An 18524-nucleotide genomic window follows, 5' to 3' on the forward strand; every position below is an offset into this window, starting at 1 on the left:
TAACTGGGAGCAGAGTTTGTCCCTTTGGCTTCATCCTTTTCATTTTTGTGGGTGCACATTTAACTCAAATGCCTGAGACACAGCGGGGAGAAAAGCTCTTTTAGCTAAAGATGCTACACACCGATCCCTGCCCCTTTAATTATTGTCAGGCTTGATTGAAAGTGTGTCCCATTCAGTGCTGGGGGTGGGGTAAAATCTAGGGTCTGGCCAGGACAGGATTATCAGAGCCATTTCCCCCCCTTCCAGATTCCCCCTCTCACGAACCGGCAGCTGGTGATTCCTACCCTGATCATCGTGGCCATCAAACTGCTCCTGATGACCCTGGTCCTCCTCTACCGTGAGTAGCCACCATGACCTGGACCCCCTACCCCCACCAGAGCTGGTCTGGTGAGAGCTAGGCACCTTCTGAGACAGCATGGACTAGTAGAGACAGGATGGGACTAAGCCCTAGGAGACCAGGGTTCTATTCCACCTCTGTGACCTTAAGCAAGTCACAGCAATGCCCTGTGCCTCAGTTTCCCCATCTATAAAATGGTGCTCATGAGCCTGACCCCCTTCACAAAGTGCTTTGTATGCTGTACTGATGAGAAGGGGGAGGCATTATTATTAAGGTTTGAGATTCTCCCCTCCCCAAATCCTGCTCATCCCTGCCCCAAGGAGATGAGAGCCCCAATGGGCTGGGGGAGCACCTCGCTGGGATTTGACAGAGTTGACAGACCGGACTGAGAAGCTGCCAACCCACCCACTGGGAGAAGCGGGTGATGGCCCTGAGGCTCACGCTGGGGCTCTGCTCAGTTTCTTAGATGGTCCCATCTTCAGACATGGCCAGGGACCCCAGCCCCACAACCAAGAGGGGCTCGGCAGGTAAGGTCAGGGGTAAATGGGAGGAGCTCGCTGGGCTCCTCTTGAATGTTCTTAGTTTTCCTTTCCTTAATGTCCCAGCCCGTGGCCTGAGAACAGGGATGGCACCACATGGGGCGAGGGGAGGGGATGAGCACCCAGGGGTCAGGGGTGCTGCAGTGTCTCCTTCCAGTTTAGGAATGTAGGGATCAGGGGTGGTTCAGCCTGCAGATGAGGTGGGGGAGAAAGATGCTGGAAAGTCTTGATCTGGTTTAGGGGTGCAGGGAGGTGGGGATCAGGCACTAGGCAGGGTTGGGGTGCTGCAGCATCACCCTCTGGAGTGCAGGGAGGTGCGGTGATCAGCACCCTGCGGAGGTGGGGGGGTGTATCCTATCAATGGCCCTGAGACTAACACAGGCCGTGCTCAAGCAGCAAAGAATCCTGTGGCACCTTATAGACTAACAGACGTTTTGGAGCATGAGCTTTCGTGGGTGAATACCCACTTGGTCGGATGCAAGTCAGGCCATGCTCAGTTTCACAGGCCACCCCTTCTCCCACCAAGCCAGGAGACCCTGGCCCCCCAACCCAGAGGAGCACAGCAGGTGAGAGCAGAGTGGGGAGAATCCAAATGCAGTGTCACATTCTAGCTGGGGTGGGGGGTCCCCCCTAGTTGGGGTGTGGGGCTGCAGAATCCCCCATTAGTGCCAGGGGTGGGGGCTGGAACCTGGGAATGGGGCCCTGCCACTCGCCCTGTGAGAGCAGAGCCCATAAGGATGGATGGAGGGGCTGCCTGTGCCCCACGTCTCCGCCTGTAGCTTCTGCTTTCACCTGTGGCTTAGGTTTCCTGTGGAATACCCACACCTGCTGTGGTCTGGCCTGTGCTCTGTGTCTGCGGGGGGAAGGATTGGCCCCTCAGCAGTGCGTGTGGGGAGGGATCGGTTGCTGTCCGGCACGTGGGGAGGGTGGGATCGAGCTCTCGTCGGCGCATGGTGGGGGGTTAGTCCCTCATTGGCACGTTGGGTGGGGGGATTGGCCCGTCATCGCCATGTGGTGGGGAGGGATGAGCCCCTCGTCGGCACCTGGCGTGTCAGGGTTCGGCCCCCCCATCAGCACGTGAGGGGGAGGGATCTGCCCTTTGTCAGTACATGGGGTCGGGGGATCGGCCCCTTGTTGGCACGTGAGATGAGGTGGATAGGCTCCTGATCGGCGCGTGTGAGGGAGGGATCGGCGGCACATGGGGCAGAGGGATCAGCCCCTCATCGGCATGTGAGAGAGGGGATTGGCCCCTCATTGGCGAGTAACGGGGGAGGGGCTCACAGCTGTGTTCTCTGCGGCAGGTGTTCCCTGGTGCCAGTCGGGCTGGGACCAGGACCAAGGGAGGTGCTACCTTCTCTCCCAGGCTAACCAGACCTGGGAGGCAGCGAGAAACTCCTGCTTAGCCCAGAATGCTGATCTGGTGGTGATCAACGACCAAAGGGAGCAGGTACGAACACTCAGCCCATCCTCTCCCTGGGGTGTAATGACCCCTGGGCAGAGAGCTGGCATGAGGCTTTGGCGCTGTTTGGGCCTGACGGGGAAAAAAGGAACAGTGGGAGTTCCTGGTGCAGGGCTGGAGCAGGACTCCAGGTCTCCAACAGTGACAAGGGCTAGCCCTGCCCCACCCCCGGGGTGAATTTTGCCCAACGGGGGCAGGAGGGACTTGGGGCAGCAGCACAGAGAAGGGACGATGAGGAGCAAATGGTGGGGAGGTTTGAGGAGGGCTCAGAAAGCAGAGCTGCTTGGCAGATAAGAGAGGAGGTTTCCGGGCAGGGTAGTCAGACTCCCTGGGGTGCTGGGAACACGAAACTATCTTGCCAGAGGTGGATTCCCACCAGACTGCAGAGCCCAGGGGTGTCTGCTGGGAGAGAAGAGCCAGGACTTGACTGTAGTGCCACAGGTAATGATTTTAATTTTTCCAGGTGGGTGCCCCACCTCGATCCTGCTTCAACTCCACCCCTTCCCCCAAGGCCCTGCCTTTCTCCCCGCCTATTCTCACCCCTGCCCCACCCCTTCCCCCAAGACCCCGCCCTTGCCCCGCCTCATCCCACCCCTGCTCCGCCCCCTCCCCTAACCAACTCCCACTGGCTGCCAAACAGTTGATCAGCAGCAGGGTGGCCAAACAACTGATGGATGGGTGGCTGGTGGGTGCTTAGCACCCACTGTTTTTTCCCCATGGATGCTTCAGCCCCAGAGCACCCACAGAGTCGGCACCTGTAGTAGTGAATGTATTTCTTTGGTCAGTGATTTCCAGCGCCAGGAATGGGCCAGCACCTTGGCTGGTGCACAGCAGCTGTGATCCATGTGATCCCGCTTGACATCAGCTGGGGATCCAGCCCAAAGATCCTGCAACAGGAACTTGGGTGACAATTCTGCTGAGGCTTGAACCAGAACAGGCCCTGGCTGGCTCTGCTGGGCGTATGAGAGGGAAAAGCAGGAATGGCTTAGGTTAGTCCCTGCAGCCAGCAGCTCTGGCTCTGATACCCATAGGGATGAGGGAGCCCATCTGGGAGCAGGTTTTTTACAGTCACTTTCAAAGTGTAACGGCCCTTTGGAAAGGGGAACTTGGACGGTGCATTCGTAATGCTCATCCTTATCTCCTGCTGCACCCGGTCGGAATAACTGGCCTGACAAATTTACCCTCACTGTGAACGCAGCTGTAAAAGTTTGTGAGTGTTCCTGAGATGGTACAATGACCGAGAGTAACCAGGGTTGATGGGAAAAGGTCCCAAACGAGAGACAGATGGAGTTAGTCCAAACGAAAGAGTCTCCTGCTGTAACTCACCGACTGGGTTCAGATCACGACTGGCAAACAAGAAATGTGTGGAACCAGAAAGGAGTGAATCCAGTGCTGGAGATTAAACCTACTTGGTGGTCAAAGGAATGAGGGGATGGACTGTTCCACCCATTGCTCCCTTTTGGGGACCTGAAAGAGACTTTGGGGAGAAAATTAGGCTTCTAGAACGAGCTTCACCATCATGGTTCTCCCCTCCCCCACATCTTTTGGGACCTGAGACCTTTGTCATCCTGAGCCTGAGACATCCTGACCAGATGGGACTGGAGAAAAGGACCCAGATGATGTCGCCTCTACCGGCTCCAGCTAATCCCAACCACCAGCTGGGATGAAACAGGTCGGACTGTAACAACAGCCACTCCAGCCTGTCTCAGCAGCAGGATGGTTGTTACCAGCTCTGATACCATCTAAGAGACAGTGCCGGGTTTACAATCGCGCCGGGCCCACACTTAGAAGGGGCCATGGCACCCGGACTGTGGCCCTGCTATCACGGACTCACAGGTTGTGCCCTCTTGGTCCCGTGGAGTCCCTGGGGGGAATCCCCTTCAGTGTGACAGCCCTTCTCGGGGGTCCAGTCTCTCTCAGGGATTAAACCTCTCCAGCTCCTGGAACTGCACATCTCTGAGCCTTAGCACACCTGTTTCTCACCGTGGGCCCCCTCAAGGAGTCCACGTGCTCTGGACCCCCAGGGCCTCCACTCCCAGAGGGAATAATGCAACCCTGTTCTCTAGACTGGAGCGACTCTCAGCCAGCGTAAAACAGGAGGGTTTATTGAGTGTCTGAACACGGCATAGGAAACACTCAGGGCCCTCGGGCCTGGCCTCCCTCAGCACAGCACATCCCAGTCCCCCTGCATCCAGGGGGGCTCTGCCTGCTCCCCATCTCCAGCCCCGAGCCCCCCTGCTTCCCAGCTGGGCATCCGATATCCCCGGCCCCAAGCCCCCGCTCTGTCCATTGTCTTCTCTCCAGGTAAGCAGGGTTGCCTGGGCCTCCTCTCATCTCCTGTCCTCTGGCTGGAACCAGCTGGTCAGGTCACAGGGTCCTCTCTTCATAGCCCGTTGTCCTCCCACTGGCCAGAACTGGCTGCGACTTCTGAGCTGGGCCTCCTGGTGACCACAACCCCAGGTCACCAGTTGCTGGGATGTCCATTCTCCAGGCCATTGGCCGGGGTCCCAAGTTCAGTCGCCGGTCCTCTGGAACAACAAACTCCCTCTCCCCTCACCTCGTTAAACCAGTAACACCCAGGGAAACTGAGTCCCACTCGCTCTGCATGCAAACCATGGAAAAAACAAGAAACCTCCCACTTCATCACACCTGCCCCCTGTGTTCCGCCCACACTTTGCGCCAACGCCCCATCCCCACCCGGCCTCTCACCGAGGCCCTGCCTGCCGCTGACTCTGCTCCCTCCCAACCGTGCGAGCGGTGTGGGGGGCCTTGGAGGGGAAGAGGCTGAGCAGGGGTGGGGCCTTGCAGCCAAGCGTGAGCGGAGCAGGGGGCAGGGCCACAGTCCGGGAGCCAGGGCTCACAAATGATTAATCTGGCCCTGCTAAGAGCCTGTCACACAAGGGGGGCGGGTTCCTTCTAAAAAATCTGCAGCTCAAGGGGACGGGCCCAAGGGAGGCTGGCGGACTGAAAGCCTGGCTCGGTGCTTTACCGTTCAAAGGGTTTCCCTGGTTTTTCCCTCTTCCCTTTGTCTTTGATCAAAGGTTAAAAAGGTTTTTAAGGGAAGCGAGCAGGCCGGGTTAGCGCTGTTTAATGTCGGCCAACGGCTGAGTTCTGCTAACACCTTAGGCCCGTATATTCCAGCTAAATGAATACAACAGGCCCTCCTGGACTCCCTGTGCATTACCCTCCCCTGCTGGGTTGTGCCCGAGTTTGACTGCAGGGTTGGGATCTGTTTGGTGCGGTGTGTGGGTGATCTATGCCACAGCCCCCTCTGTCCCACTGCAGGACCCAATACCCTCCCCCCTGGTTCCAACACCATCCATCCCCCAGGCTCAGGGCCTCCTCTCCCCACCCCAGGCCGAGACCATCGCCAACCCCTGCTCCTCCACTGACGTCTCTCCATCCCCCACACCCTTCCCTGGAGGGAGAGGAGAATCGGGCTCCTTGCCTCCTCCTCTGGCATATGCAGCACTGAGTGCCCAGGTCATCCCTTGGGGTAAGTTCCTGCCATGGGAGACGCCTCAGGATCTGGTCTCAGTTCTAAGCACCCAATTCTCTGTGTCATCCTCTCTAGGATTACTTGGCTATTAAAGCTCGTTCCATTCGGCACTGGATCGGCTTCACCGACCAAGGGACTGAAGGCATCTGGCGCTGGGTGGACAACACTTCTGCGGTATTTACGTAAGCATGGGGCGATCCTCTGCTCTCCCATTCCTGCCCTGGCCTTCCCCAGCTGCCCCTGCAGGTGCTTTCTACCTCAGTAGCTCCAAGGCTGAGGCCAGGGATGGAGCCACTCAGGTTTGATTTCATGCCCTGAGGACTGAACGACTCGAGGCTTTATCGGTCCCCGCAGGTCACTGTTTGCAATCTGGCCCAGGTCTCTAGTGACCAAATGGCATTGCTGCTGGGTGCCCTCTGTATGAAATGAGCTTGGGTGCTTGTTGGCCATCACAGCCAATGTACCGAGGACGGAATGGGTCACAGGGACAGAGCGCCCCTCTCAGCCTACAGAGGGGTCTCTCCAAGGCTGGTCTGGTCTGAGACATTGTGGTGAGGGGAAGCTTGTGCTGCCATGGCGTGTGTGGGTAGCAGCCTCTACCCCTGCAGCAGGGCCTTCAACAGCGCAGCCCTCCCCCACTTATGCCATTAACTAGTAGTAGGTTGTTATCCTCTAGTGGTCCAATCATGATGCCTGGCCTGTGAGCAGGTAATGCTGTCTCTGGCCCCACATTCATTTGGATACTTCAGAATAAAAGATCTGTCTCCTCTAGGGGGAATGTCACAAACCCTTGAGACTGGGATGCAAATTTTTCAAACCCCCCCCCCCCCCCCCCATGCAGAGAGTATTCAGCCTGGCATCATAGAATCATAGACTTTAAGGTCAGAAGGGACCATTATGATCATCTAGTCTGACCTCCTGCACAACGCAGGCCACAGAATCTCACCCCCCACTCCTGTAACAAACCCCTAACCTATGTCTGAGCTATTGAAGTCCTCAAATCATGGTCTAAAGACCTCAAGGTGCAGAGAACCTTCCAGCAAGTGACCCGTGCCCCATGCTGCAGAGGAAGGCGAAAAACCTCTAGGGCCTCTGCCAATCTGCCCTGGAGGAAAATTCCTTCCCAACCCCAAATATGGCAATTAGTTAAACCCTGAGCATGTGGGCAAGACTCACCCGCCAGCCCCCAGGAAAGAATTCTCTGTAGTAACTCAGATCCCACCCCATCTAACATCCCATTCCAGACCAATGGGCCTACTTACCTGCTGATAATCAAAGATCAATTGCCAAAATTAATTGCCAACATTAGGCTATCCCATCATACCATTCCCTCCATAAACTTATCAAGCTTAGTCTTAAAGCCAGATTTGTCTTTTGCACCCACTACTCCCTTTGGAAGGCTGTTCCAGAACTTCACTCCTCTTAAGTCCAGCAACCCGAAAAAACACCCAAAAGTCCAACACCCCAAAAGTCTCTGGCCCTGGTCAGTGCAGCCCCAGAGTTCAACAGTTTATCTGCAGAGTTTTACCTCCCAGCCCGGGGCGGGGGCAGGGGCGGGGGGGAGGGATGCAGGGGTGTTAAGGAGCATCTTATGTGGTCCGAGGCCGACTGCCCCAGTTTGTGCAGCACCTGGCACATGGGGCCCCGCATCTCAGTCTGGGGTCTGTAGCTGCTACCATAATACACCTAATGCACGAGAGGAAGTGACCTGACCCAGTCTCAGTAGAAAGGCCAAAGATGGGCTGCACCTAGAGACCCAACACCCAGGGCTGAAGCAGAGGGGCAGGGGAGGGTGTATGGGGAGAAGGGAGGGGGGCAGTAGTTTGCTAGGCCAATGAAGTGAGGCTGTCACCCCAGCTGGGGGGCTGCCCCACGGAGCGAGACCGTGGGATCTGGGGGAAGCGCCAAGGCCGGCTCTGTTGTGAAAACATCTGGGGGGTAACTAGGGGTTTTATCGGTTCCCTTTTCATGAGGCCACTTATCTCCTGGCTACTTCCCCCCACTTCTCCGAAGGGCAGGACTCAAGCGGTGTCGAAAGCCCTGAGCCGTTAGGGGCGGCAGTGGGGCCAGTTGCTAACAGGGCTCGCTGAGGTCATCCCAGCTACAAGTGCTGAGCACAGAGCCTGTCCCGCTAGGGAGCCTGGCCCTACGGCAGTTGTTGTGAGGGACCTGGTGCTCGTGTCCAAGTGTGCAAGGACACCCAGGGGCTGGGGATTGGTGCGAGGGACCCAGGTGCTAGTCCCCAGGTGTGCAAGGACACCCAGAGGCCAGGGATTGGTCCGAGGGACCCAGGTGATAGTGTCCAGGTGTGCGAGGACACCCAGAGGCCAGGGATTGGTGCAAGGGACCCAGGTGCTAGTTCCCAGGTGTGCAAGGACACCCAGGAGCTGGGGATTGGTGCAAGGGACCCAGGTGATAGTGCCCAGGTGTGCAAGGACACCCAGAGTGCTGGGTCTCCCCCATCCAACACCTCTCAAAGCAGACATTTTTCTCAGAATCAATCCCAGTGGGTGTAAACCGGCCTAGCTCCATTGAGCTCAGTGGAAGGAGGCCGATTCACACCAGCTGGGCACACACGTGTGTTCATACTGCTGTGGCACCAAGGCCCCATTGTACCAAGCTTGGCACCTACAAGCCTTGGTATTGAGAGCTGGGCTCTGGCCTCACTGTGCTTTCCTCTGCCCTGGGTAGTTTCCAGGATTCGCTGTCACCTCAGCATCTCGCTGCTACTGCGTAACCCTACGGGGATCCGGAGAATGCGCCCCCCCCCATGATACTGTAGCTGCCTTTCTGCCCAGTCCCCCGCATCTCACAACAGGGGCCTGATCCCCACTGTACCAGAACGACGGCCCCTGGCAAACAGGAGACAGGCCAAGGAGGAATCTACCGACAGATCCCGGCTGCTCAGTTCCCAGCCAGGCCCGTAGCTCGAGACGTTGGTGAGACTAGACACGTTCGCTACGTCAGTTCTCGCGTTTCAGCCCTGCCAGCCAAGGGACGATGGGGAGAGATGCTGCTAGGCCGAGGCCGACACCCGGACACGAGCGCTGCTGGCCCCTCCCTGACGGCGCGTTGGCGGCACTTTGGCCCTATCCAGCCCTAAAGCGCCTCATGGGCATTCACAGCCCGCACGGCCCCACTGCTGAGAAAGAGCTGCCACCAGCCCCATTTTACAGGTGGGCAGACTGAGGCACTGAGCGACAACTCACCCACTGTCTCAGAGCAAATGGCAGCTGGGAAGAGAACTCAGGAGTCCTGGCTCCCAGCTCCCCGCTGCTTTATGAAACCAGGAAATCAAATACAAAAAACAAAGCCACTGATCAAACAAATGGCTGGCACCAATTCTACTGTCACTGCTGGTATTTATTAGCCATACTGCTGTGGCACCAAGGCCCCATTGTACCAAACTCAGCACCTACAAGCCTTGGTATTGAGAGCCAATGACCCAAACAGACAAGGCAAGAGAAGAACCATTTGCCCCATTTTACTGCTGTGGAAACTGAGGCACAGAGCAATTCAGGGCCAGAGCTGAGAATTGAACCTGGATTTTCCCCATCCCAGCGTAGTCCCAGAACCACTCGGGCACCTGTGCCACAGAGCTGCTGCCAGCTGGGCTCTGCCACACAGGTCTCAGGAGGCATCAAAGATAACAGCAGCTACAGGAGCTCAAACTACCCCTGGATCCAATCCTGAACCCATTGCACCAGCCGGACAGCGCCTGCCTCCAACGGGAGCTGAGCTGGAACATGCAGTGCAGGATCCAGAGCCCAGCTGGGGACCCACATGCCAAATGTTGGCACCTAAAATCTGGCACCTAAATCCACAACAAGGCTCCTAAAATAGCTGGCCTGCCTGGCTGGTTATGCCCAGATTCTGCAGGATCTGAGAATGGTCGTTATTAAGTGAATTACGGTAGCGACTGTCAGCCCTGACCAAAATTGAGGCCATATTGTGCCCGGGGCTGCACAGACCCACAGCAAGAGACAGCCCCTGCCCCAAAGGGCTCCCAGTCTCAACTGACAAAAGGCAAGTCGGGAAACTGAGGCACGGAGCAGGGATGCAATTTGCCAAATCAGTGGAAAGAACCCAGGTGTTCTGACTCCCACCCCGACACCCTGTTGACCAGACGGCGCTGCCTGTCTACAAATCGCAGCCTCTTTGTAAGTCAGGCTTCTTGTTTCAGGAACCTACGTCTGGATTGAAAACCAGACCCCCCCAAAGCTCTGGGAAGGTGGGTGGGCACAGACCCAGGCCAGCACTGATGTCTCCCTCTCCCTCCCTCCTTCCCCAGAGGGTGGCTGGACTGGCAGGGCCAAGCAGGGCAAGGAATGCTCCATTTTATTAATCACTTGGCACCACATGGACAGAAATATTTCTGAAAACGAGGTTTCTCTGCTGGTGTCACAGGCGTGGCACCTCCCGCCCACCCAGGGCATAGGATGCACAGAGGGACAGGGCACTGAGCACCCAACAGGGTCCAGCCCTTTGTACAGCCAGCCACTTAGACAACAACTCACAACCAACACCCCTCCCCCAGCTGTGAGGATAGAACTCAGGAGTCCGGGTCCCCAGTCTCCTCTGCTCTAGCCATTAGACCCCACTCCCCTCCCACTGCTGGGATAGAACCCAGGAGTCCTAGGTTTGCTTCTAGCCCTGACGGCATCTAAAGCCAGGCAAATGCTCCTTTAAGTGAAAGACATAAGAACATAAGAACGACCCTACTGGGTCAGACCAAAGGACCATCCTGCCCAGTATCCTGTCTTCCTACAGTGGCCAGTGCCAGGTGCCCCAGAGGGAATGAACAGAACAGGGAATTATCAACTGATCCATCCTCTATGGCCCATTCCCAGCAAGAGGAGGAGAAATGCTTGAGAAAAATAAAAACTAAATATGTGTTTTAAAGATGTTATAGACAGAAATAAGCAACAGAGAGAGAGAGAGAGAGAGAAATGGCTCCTGGCCCTTGTCTCTGGACCAAATTTTGCTTATTTACCCCACTGTGATTCTGCTGTAAACCCAATGAAGTCAATTCTCTCATTAAGAACTATTATTACTGTAGTAATATTTCGGAACCCCGGCTTTGTGCCCCTACAGAAAGCTGCCTCACCCAGCTACCTGGAAATGCCCCTTGTGTACTGGATCTGTGTTACAGCCCCCAGGCACAGTGGGCATTCCCAGAGGTGAGCGGTGTGGCCAACGTACTCCTCCACTCTGGCTCTTGCCAGCTGCTGGAATGGTCCCTTGGGGCTATGGACAGTTGGGGATGAATCAGGGAAGGCTTTGGGCTGCTCTGCTTCCAGGAACCAGACTGATCCACAGTTATCCCCTGGGATTCAGTAGCTGTGAACGTGGTGAAAAGCCATCTGGGACCCCTCCACGCTCTGGTCTCATAGGGAGCCCATCTCAGATGAGCCCATCTCAGCCAGCCCAGGAATCTGGCCCAGTAAATCTAAGGGCATTTCAGTGAGTCTGGAGGGAGTCTCAGTTGGTGCAACGTGAGCACTGGAGGGAGCAGAGGAAATTGCACGTTACACCAATGTAGCGTATGCCTAGGGGTAAACTGTAGCTCAGGGAGACAGACCAGGGCTTGCTCTGACCCAGCTGGCATGTCAAAAATTGAAGCGTGGCTGCGCTTGGGCAAGTAACAGGAGAGGCTCCCTGCCCCGACTATGATCCTGTCCAAGACCACAGATACGCCCTCAGGGCGGCCAGCCTCTCCCACCCCATAGCGACACTTCTATTTCTAGCTAGATGAGAGCTAGCGCGACTCTGTCTTCTTCAGCTGGAACATTCACCTTCCAGCCCCAGTGCAGACAGACCTGTGGGCCCCTCTGCACTCTCCTAGCCCCACCTGAGTTCAGCCCATGGACTTTGTTCCACTCACCCAATGGATACACGTCATCTCGGGTTCCCATGGTGGCTCAGACGCTGTCAGGGCAGGTCGAATTCTGAGGATTTTGAGCTTTGCAGCCTCCTTATCTTGGAGAAATTAGACAAGAAGCCAAGTTGACTCATGTCCTGTTGCATTATATCGTATCTACTGACAGCACTGCACACAGGAAAGCACCGTCTTCCCAGCATGCCCTGCTCTCCTTCCTTCCGCCCTACCACTTCTCCCAGCCCCAAAAGCATTTACCTTGCTGAGTACCTATGGGGGAAACTAACCACAGTGCAGAGGGCCTAGCATCACTTCACACAATCACTGGAATGTGGAGTTGAAGAGACCCCAGGAGGTCAAAAAATCCTTCCCCATGTGCTGAGGCAGGACCAAGTGCACCAAGACCATCCCTGGCAGATGTTTGTCCAGCCTGTTCTTAAAATCCCCCCAAAACAGAGATTCCACAACCTCCCTAGTAACCTGTTCCTGTGCTGAACCATCCTTAGAGTTAGAAAGTTTTTATAAATATCTAACCTAAATCTCCCTTGCTGCTCACTAAGCCAATTCCCTCTTGTCCTACCCTTGGTGGACATGGGCACCAATTGATCACACTTCTCTTTATAACGACCTTTTGCATATTTGCAGATTATTATCATGTCCCCACTCAGCCGTCTTGTCTCTGGACAAAACATGCCCAATTCTTTCAACCTTCCCGCACAGGTCATGTTTTCTAAACCTCTGATCATTTCTGTTGCTTTCTTCTGGACTCTGCACAATTTGTCCTCATCCTTCCTGAAGCGCAGCACCCAAACCTGGACATGGCTCTCCCACCCCGAATAGAGGAGAACAGTCACCTCCCATCTCTGACCCACCCCACTCCTGTCAATACATCCCAGAATGGCATTTTCCCTTTTTCAACAGCATCACACTGTAGACTCACTTTCCATTTGTGGTTCACCAGAAACCTCACACCCTTTTCTGCAGTTCTGCTGCCAAGCCAGTGAGTCCCCATCCCTCCCCTGTGAGTAACGACTTCCAACTAGCTTTGCACCCTCCTTTCATCTAGTCCATATTTCCTTAGCTTGAGTAGGAAAATGTCACGCGGGACTGTGTCAAAAGACTGACTAAATTCAAGATACATCACGTCTACCTCTTCCCCGCATCCACTAGACTGGGTACCCAATCAAAGAAGGAAAATATGTTTGTTTGTCAGGACTTGTTCTTATCACTTATTATCCTCTAGGTTTTAATAAGTTGGCAGTTTAATCATTTGTTCCAGTATCTTTCTGGGTATTGAAGTTGGGTTCTCTGTCTGTACTTCCCTGAGAGCTCCTTTGTACCTTTTTTGAAGTTTGCCCTTGTTATGAACCTCACCCATCCTCCATGAGTTCTGGAAGATCATTGCCAATGGTTCAGAGATTGCTTCAGCTAGTTTCTTAAGCACTCTAGGGTGTACCCTGCCGAGTTGCATAGATCTAACTTATCTAAAGAGTCTTTATCTGTTAACTTATCTGTTATTTCCCTGTTCTGGCCAGTTTCCTTCCCTCTTGTTCAAATTAACTGGTGTGAAGGATCTAGTCACAAAATTACCTTTTTAATCCTGCAGTCAGTAAAACTGAAGAGGTGCCCATACTGAGTGGCTGGTTGCTGACGTAATGGTCAGAGATGCCAGTGGCCTGGGGGGGTTACTGAGTCTTGCTGTAAGCAGTCAGCTAAGGTGGTGCAGCTGTAACGCCCGAGGGCTTGGCTGCATGTGCAGATGTAGAGCGCTGGGAGTTAAACCCGCCTTCGGAGAGCGCAGTAGGGAAAGCGCCGCAGTCTGTCCACACTGACAGCTGCTTGCGCACGGGCGTGGCCACATTTGCGGCACTTGCAGTGACATTGGGAGCAGTGCATTATGGGCAGCTATTCCAGCATGCAAGTGACTGCAATGGGCTTTTCAAACGGGGGTGGGGTGAGTGTGACCGGGAGTGTGTGTGTATGTGAGGGGAGAGAGAGTGGGGTTTTTGGTTCTTGTAAGTTCAGACAGCAGCAGACCCCCCTGTCCCTCTCGCCTCTCTCACTCACACAGCATTCCACTGTACTGGTTGCTTTGTCTTGGGGCAGACAAGCAGCCGGCTGTCAGAAAGGGAGCTTTGAAAGGGCATTTCCGCATTCCTGCAGCGATTCAAAAACAATGACAAGAGTGGCCACTTGACTTAAGGGGATTATGGGACGTTTCCGGAGGCCGATCAGAGCGCAGTAATGCAACACCTCGTTCACACTAGCCCCGCGGTGCTCCAGCGGAGAACCAGGTGCGCTCTAGCAGCGGAGCCAGAGCGCTCTATGTGCCTTGCCAGTGTGGACACGGAGTGAGCTGGGGCGCCTGGGGCTCCTTTATTGCGCTGTAACTTGCAAGTGTAGCCAAGGCCTTAGTCACTTTCTGAGCAGTAGCTCTTCTTAACAGAAACAAACAGAAGAACAGATCTTCATCCAGCTCACAGTGCAGCTCCCTGTGCGCGAGATGGTGCTGTCCAAGTCTCAGCTGTGATTGTAGCTCCTGTCTGCAGCTGTCATCTTGGAGACGCAGACAGAACATCAGTCCTGTTCCAGGTGGTGCCGTAGTAACAGGGTTAACACAGGAAGAAGATGGAAGAGATGGCAAATGACTATCCGTGCTTGACGGTGTCAGAGAGCGGGATGTGGGTGGTCAGGTCTAGTGGTCAGAGCAGGACCTAGTAGCCAAGAACCGGAGCCGCAGGTCAGAGCCAGGGGCCAAATACCAGCACCAAGGGTCAGAGCCAGGGGCAGGAGGCAGGAGTCGGAACCCAGGGTCAGAATTGGGGTCAGAGCCGAAGTTGGAGATGAGGAATCGGAGCTGAGGGTCAGAACCAGGTTACCTGGAGAGAGGCAAGCCAGGAGCAGGGCTGCACCAAGGCTGGAGCTATCACAGCTGTGGGAAGAAGCTTTGAGCAGCTACTGAACTGCCACTGCTGGGCTTAGGAGCCTGTCTGCTGACCCTTCCCGCCAATCAGGCAGCTTGGTACAGGCCAGCTGCACTCGTTAGGTTGCCTGGAGACTGGCTCTGCTGCAAGCCCTGATTCCTGACCTGCTTATCAACCAGGTGCCTGGGGCGGCAACTCTGGAGCCGGGCGGCACTTTCAGCTATTCAGCTGCAATTCGGTGGAGGGTCCCTCACTCCCGCTGGGAGTAAAGTTCCTCCCGCTGAATTGCTGCAGATCACGATCGCGGCTTTTTTTTTTTTTTTTTTTTTGGCTGCTTGTGGCGGCCAAACCCCTGGAGCCGGCCCGGGTCCTTGTCGATGGTCCCATATGGGAGGGTCTTCAAGGGAGAGTCCTCAGGACCTGGGGCTCTCCAGTCCTCCCATCCAGGTGTCCATGAGCTCAAGGTGAAGAGAGGCAAAGAAATACACTCAAGCTCCTCCTCCTAGGATCACTCTCATGTGTGGGTCTTACCAGGTCCCCTTTTCTTGTGGCCCCTCCTAGAGGAACAGCTCTGGTCCAATCAGTGTCACAGACGTGCTTCTTCCAAACAGATCAACCTTCCACTGAGGAAAAACACTGCACACACATGTGGCAGGGCAGGGATGAAACCCCTTGACTGCCCTGCTAAAATGCTGGCTGAGCCCTGCCTCCGGGCAGAGAGGCCAGGGGCAGAGGCTCAAAGCAGCCAGCAGGGAGCCCAGCTGCGGGCCCTGACGAGGGCTGGCTCAGCGCAATAGACTGAGCTAGGCAGTGACAGCTGGGCTGAAGGCTGGGAGGGATATAAAAGCCCTGAACCGAACTCAGTCAGGAGGCTACAGCACTGTCTCCTCACCACAGGCCAGGAGCCTCAAGAGCCAAGAGACCCTGGAATGGGGTGGAAAGGGGATAAGTGTCGGGGATAAAGGGGACTCACGCTGGCCCTGTAACATAAAGCACAAGGGTGAAACCCCAGGAGAAGGCGTGAGGACTCTTATTTTACCAGCCTCAGCACAGGGCGAGAAGGCGGAAACCTGTGCGGACCTTGTGACACCCACGTAAAGTCCGTTTCGGCTCAGTGAATTCCCCTTTCATGGTGGTTTGCTCTGTCCTGGGTGGATTGTGGTGAGCAGTGGGGGGTGGTTCACCTGCCTTATTTCCTCCTCTGGCTGCTTTAGAACAACACATTCCCTCTGGCTAAAGACATTTCTTTGTTCTCCTGGTTGCCATTGGCCAGTGGAGTCTATGATGACATGTGCTGAGGTCATTAGTCGGGGCCCCACTATATTGTCCTGCCAACCAAGACTTCATTCTCCAAAGCTTCCTCATTCGAGTGCCTTCCTGAAGACAAGTGTAAACTCAGCTGTCCCTGCCTGAATGAGCGTCGGCAAAGCTGTTCTGAGATATTCCCAGACCCCAACTGGTGTAAATCAGCATCGGTCCAAAGGTCCACACACCCATTTACACCAACTGAGGATCTGGCCTCATATTATGAACTGCCAGGAATGGAGTCGTGCCCCAAACTGTAGGGGTTAAATGCTATTATTATTTTTAATGCTTAATCTGAATTAAAAAATTGGGATAGTAGTTAGTGGCGGCCAGTCCACAGTACGCAGAGGGTGATCTCCGAAAAAGACATTTTATGTGCCTGGGGATGGACTGGGAATCCTCCATGGACATTTCTAGGAAGCTCTCCCAGAGGTTCTCTGCAGTCCTGTGCAGGAGGTTTCTGGGAAGGGATTCCTTATTTCGTCCACCATGGTGGGACGCTTTCCCACGCCGCTCCAGTGTTAACTCTTCTGGCGTCATTGCGGCACACAGCATTGCAGCATAAGGGCCAGGTCTGGACCTAGACGCTTGCAGCATCTGCTCCCTTTCCACCTCTCTTACCCTCAGGAGAGTGATGTCGCATATGGTTCCCTAGGGGAACTGGGGGAAGTTATAAGTGCTAGCCCCTAAGCCGCAAGTAACTCACCCCGGTTTGGTGAACTCTGGGTCACACAACCTCGCTTTCCTGGGCACGCCCTGTTTGTGGGATCACCGCACACTGCAGCCAGCATTTAAAAAGGGGGGTGGACTTCCTGTTCCTTTCCACCCCAACCCCTTGCTGCTTCTTTAACAAGCAAAGTGTCTGTGCGGGGCTTGACGTTGGTGCCTGAACTCAAGCAACATCCAGGTGGCTATGGGAAAGGGGCTGTGCTGAGATTGGAACCATTGATCCCAGATGTCTGAAAAGCTGCAGCACGAGACCTCCTGCCCTTGCCTCGTGGGCTCACTCACCAGGGCTGCTTATGTTGTGGCTTGTGGGGAAGTGCATTGGGGGCTGTTTTTTTTATGACTGTGACGGGTTGGATCACAGAACCCCCCCAGGAGCTGCCACCTGATGTGCCGAGACTACTTCTGCTCCTGCTTTCCCTGCCAGCTCAGGACTCCAGCACCCTGTGAGCCAGACACTCCCATCTTCTCCAACACAGATCCAGGGTCTGAATTACCTGCCCCAAAGCTTCAGGTTTACCTGAAAGCAGCTCACAGAAGGGTTCCTGCCTTTAACACCCAGATGCCCAACTCCCAATGGGGTCTAAACCCAAATAAATCCGTTTTACTCTGTATAAGCTCATAAATTGTTCACCCTCTATAGCACTGATAGAGAGATATGCACAGCTGTTTGCTCCCCCAGGTATTAATACACACTCTGAGTTAATTAATACGTAAAAAGTGATTTTATTAGGGCTTGGCTACACTTGAGAGTTGCAGCGCTGGTGGAGGCTTTCCAGCACTGCAACTTAGTAACTGTCCACACCTGCAAGGCACATCCAGCGCTGCAACTCCCTGGCTGCAGCGCTGGCTGAACACCTGGTCTGCTTGGGGTGTAACGAGTGCAGCGCTGGTGATGCAGTGCTGCTCGTTGGGTGTGGCCACACACCAGCGCTGTTATTCCTTCCTTAGAGGTTTTTAAGGTCAGGCTTGACAAAGCCCTGGCTGGGATGATTTAGTTGGGGATTGGTCCTGCTTTGAGCAGGGGGTTGGACTAGATACCTCCTGAGGTCCCTTCCAACCCTGAGATTCTATGATTCTATGGGTATGGCTACACTTACAGTTTGCAGCGCTGGTAGTTCGCAGCGCTGGTCATCCAGCTGTGTAGGAGCAGCGCTGGTGTGTGGCCACACTCACAGCTACCAGCGCTGGTGTGTGGCCACATTTGGAGCATTTGCAGCGCTGTTGGGAATGCTGCATTATGGGCAGCTATCCCAGCATTCAAGTGCACCAACCTGCTTTTCAAAAGAGGTGGGTGGAGGGGGGTGTACTGTGACAGGGAGCGGGGAAGATAGAGAGAGTGGATTTTTGGAGCCAACACTGTGTGTTAGCTTCCTGGATTGGAAAAATCACAAAATGTTCATGAGCCCTTAGTCTTAACTCTAATTGCAAACAGCCTGCCTCCAACAGGGACTCCCCCGTTTCACTCACTCCCTGTGGTGTACTGTGACAGGGAGCGGGGAAGAGAGAGATTGGAAAAATCACAAAATGATTGCGAACCCTAACAGCCTGCATCCAACACTGTTTCCCCTGCCTGTCATTTGATCGTTCACAGCGAGGTACAGATAGCTCCTGTTTGCTGTGATCAGTGTTTGTTTTTATAGATAAGCAGTTCAAACGGAGATCGGCTCCATTCTGTTTCATTCACTCTCCCTGCCTCTCATTTGATTGTTTACAGCCAGGTACAGAACGGAGCTCCGATCGGAGCTCATTCACAACAAAACAAAGAGAGGCTGCATAACAAAACAAAGAGAGTAATTTATAAAAGCATTCTGGGATACACCTTATTTCCTGGAGGCCAATCACAGCGCTGGTGTG

The 18524-nt window shown here is 54.7% G+C and overlaps 1 protein-coding gene and 1 long non-coding RNA gene across 4 annotated transcripts in view; both read left to right on the top strand.

Annotated features, from left to right (window-relative positions):
- Positions 1-18524, top strand: part of LOC120391433 — a 341872-nt gene that overhangs the window by 25727 nt on the left and 297621 nt on the right. The gene's annotated exons all lie outside the window — the stretch shown is intronic.
- The window catches only part of LOC120391414 (hepatic lectin-like), a 35945-nt gene that overhangs the window by 15123 nt on the left and 2298 nt on the right, over positions 1-18524 (top strand). For 2 of the 3 annotated variants that reach the window (XM_039515089.1, XM_039515088.1), the window contains 4 exons: positions 247-337; positions 2178-2323; positions 5910-6016; positions 8526-10599. In XM_039515089.1, the coding sequence (XP_039371023.1) occupies positions 247-337; positions 2178-2323; positions 5910-6016; positions 8526-8571 (390 nt within the window). In that variant the 3' untranslated portion in view covers positions 8572-10599. Of the gene's footprint in view, positions 1-246; positions 338-2177; positions 2324-5909; positions 6017-8525; positions 10600-18524 lie in introns of those variants that run through there. The other variant, XM_039515090.1, reaches the window with a different exon arrangement.

The sequence above is a fragment of the Mauremys reevesii genome, linkage group 25 (genome assembly GCF_016161935.1).
Source record: "Mauremys reevesii isolate NIE-2019 linkage group 25, ASM1616193v1, whole genome shotgun sequence".
Lineage (NCBI taxonomy): Eukaryota > Metazoa > Chordata > Testudines > Geoemydidae > Mauremys > Mauremys reevesii.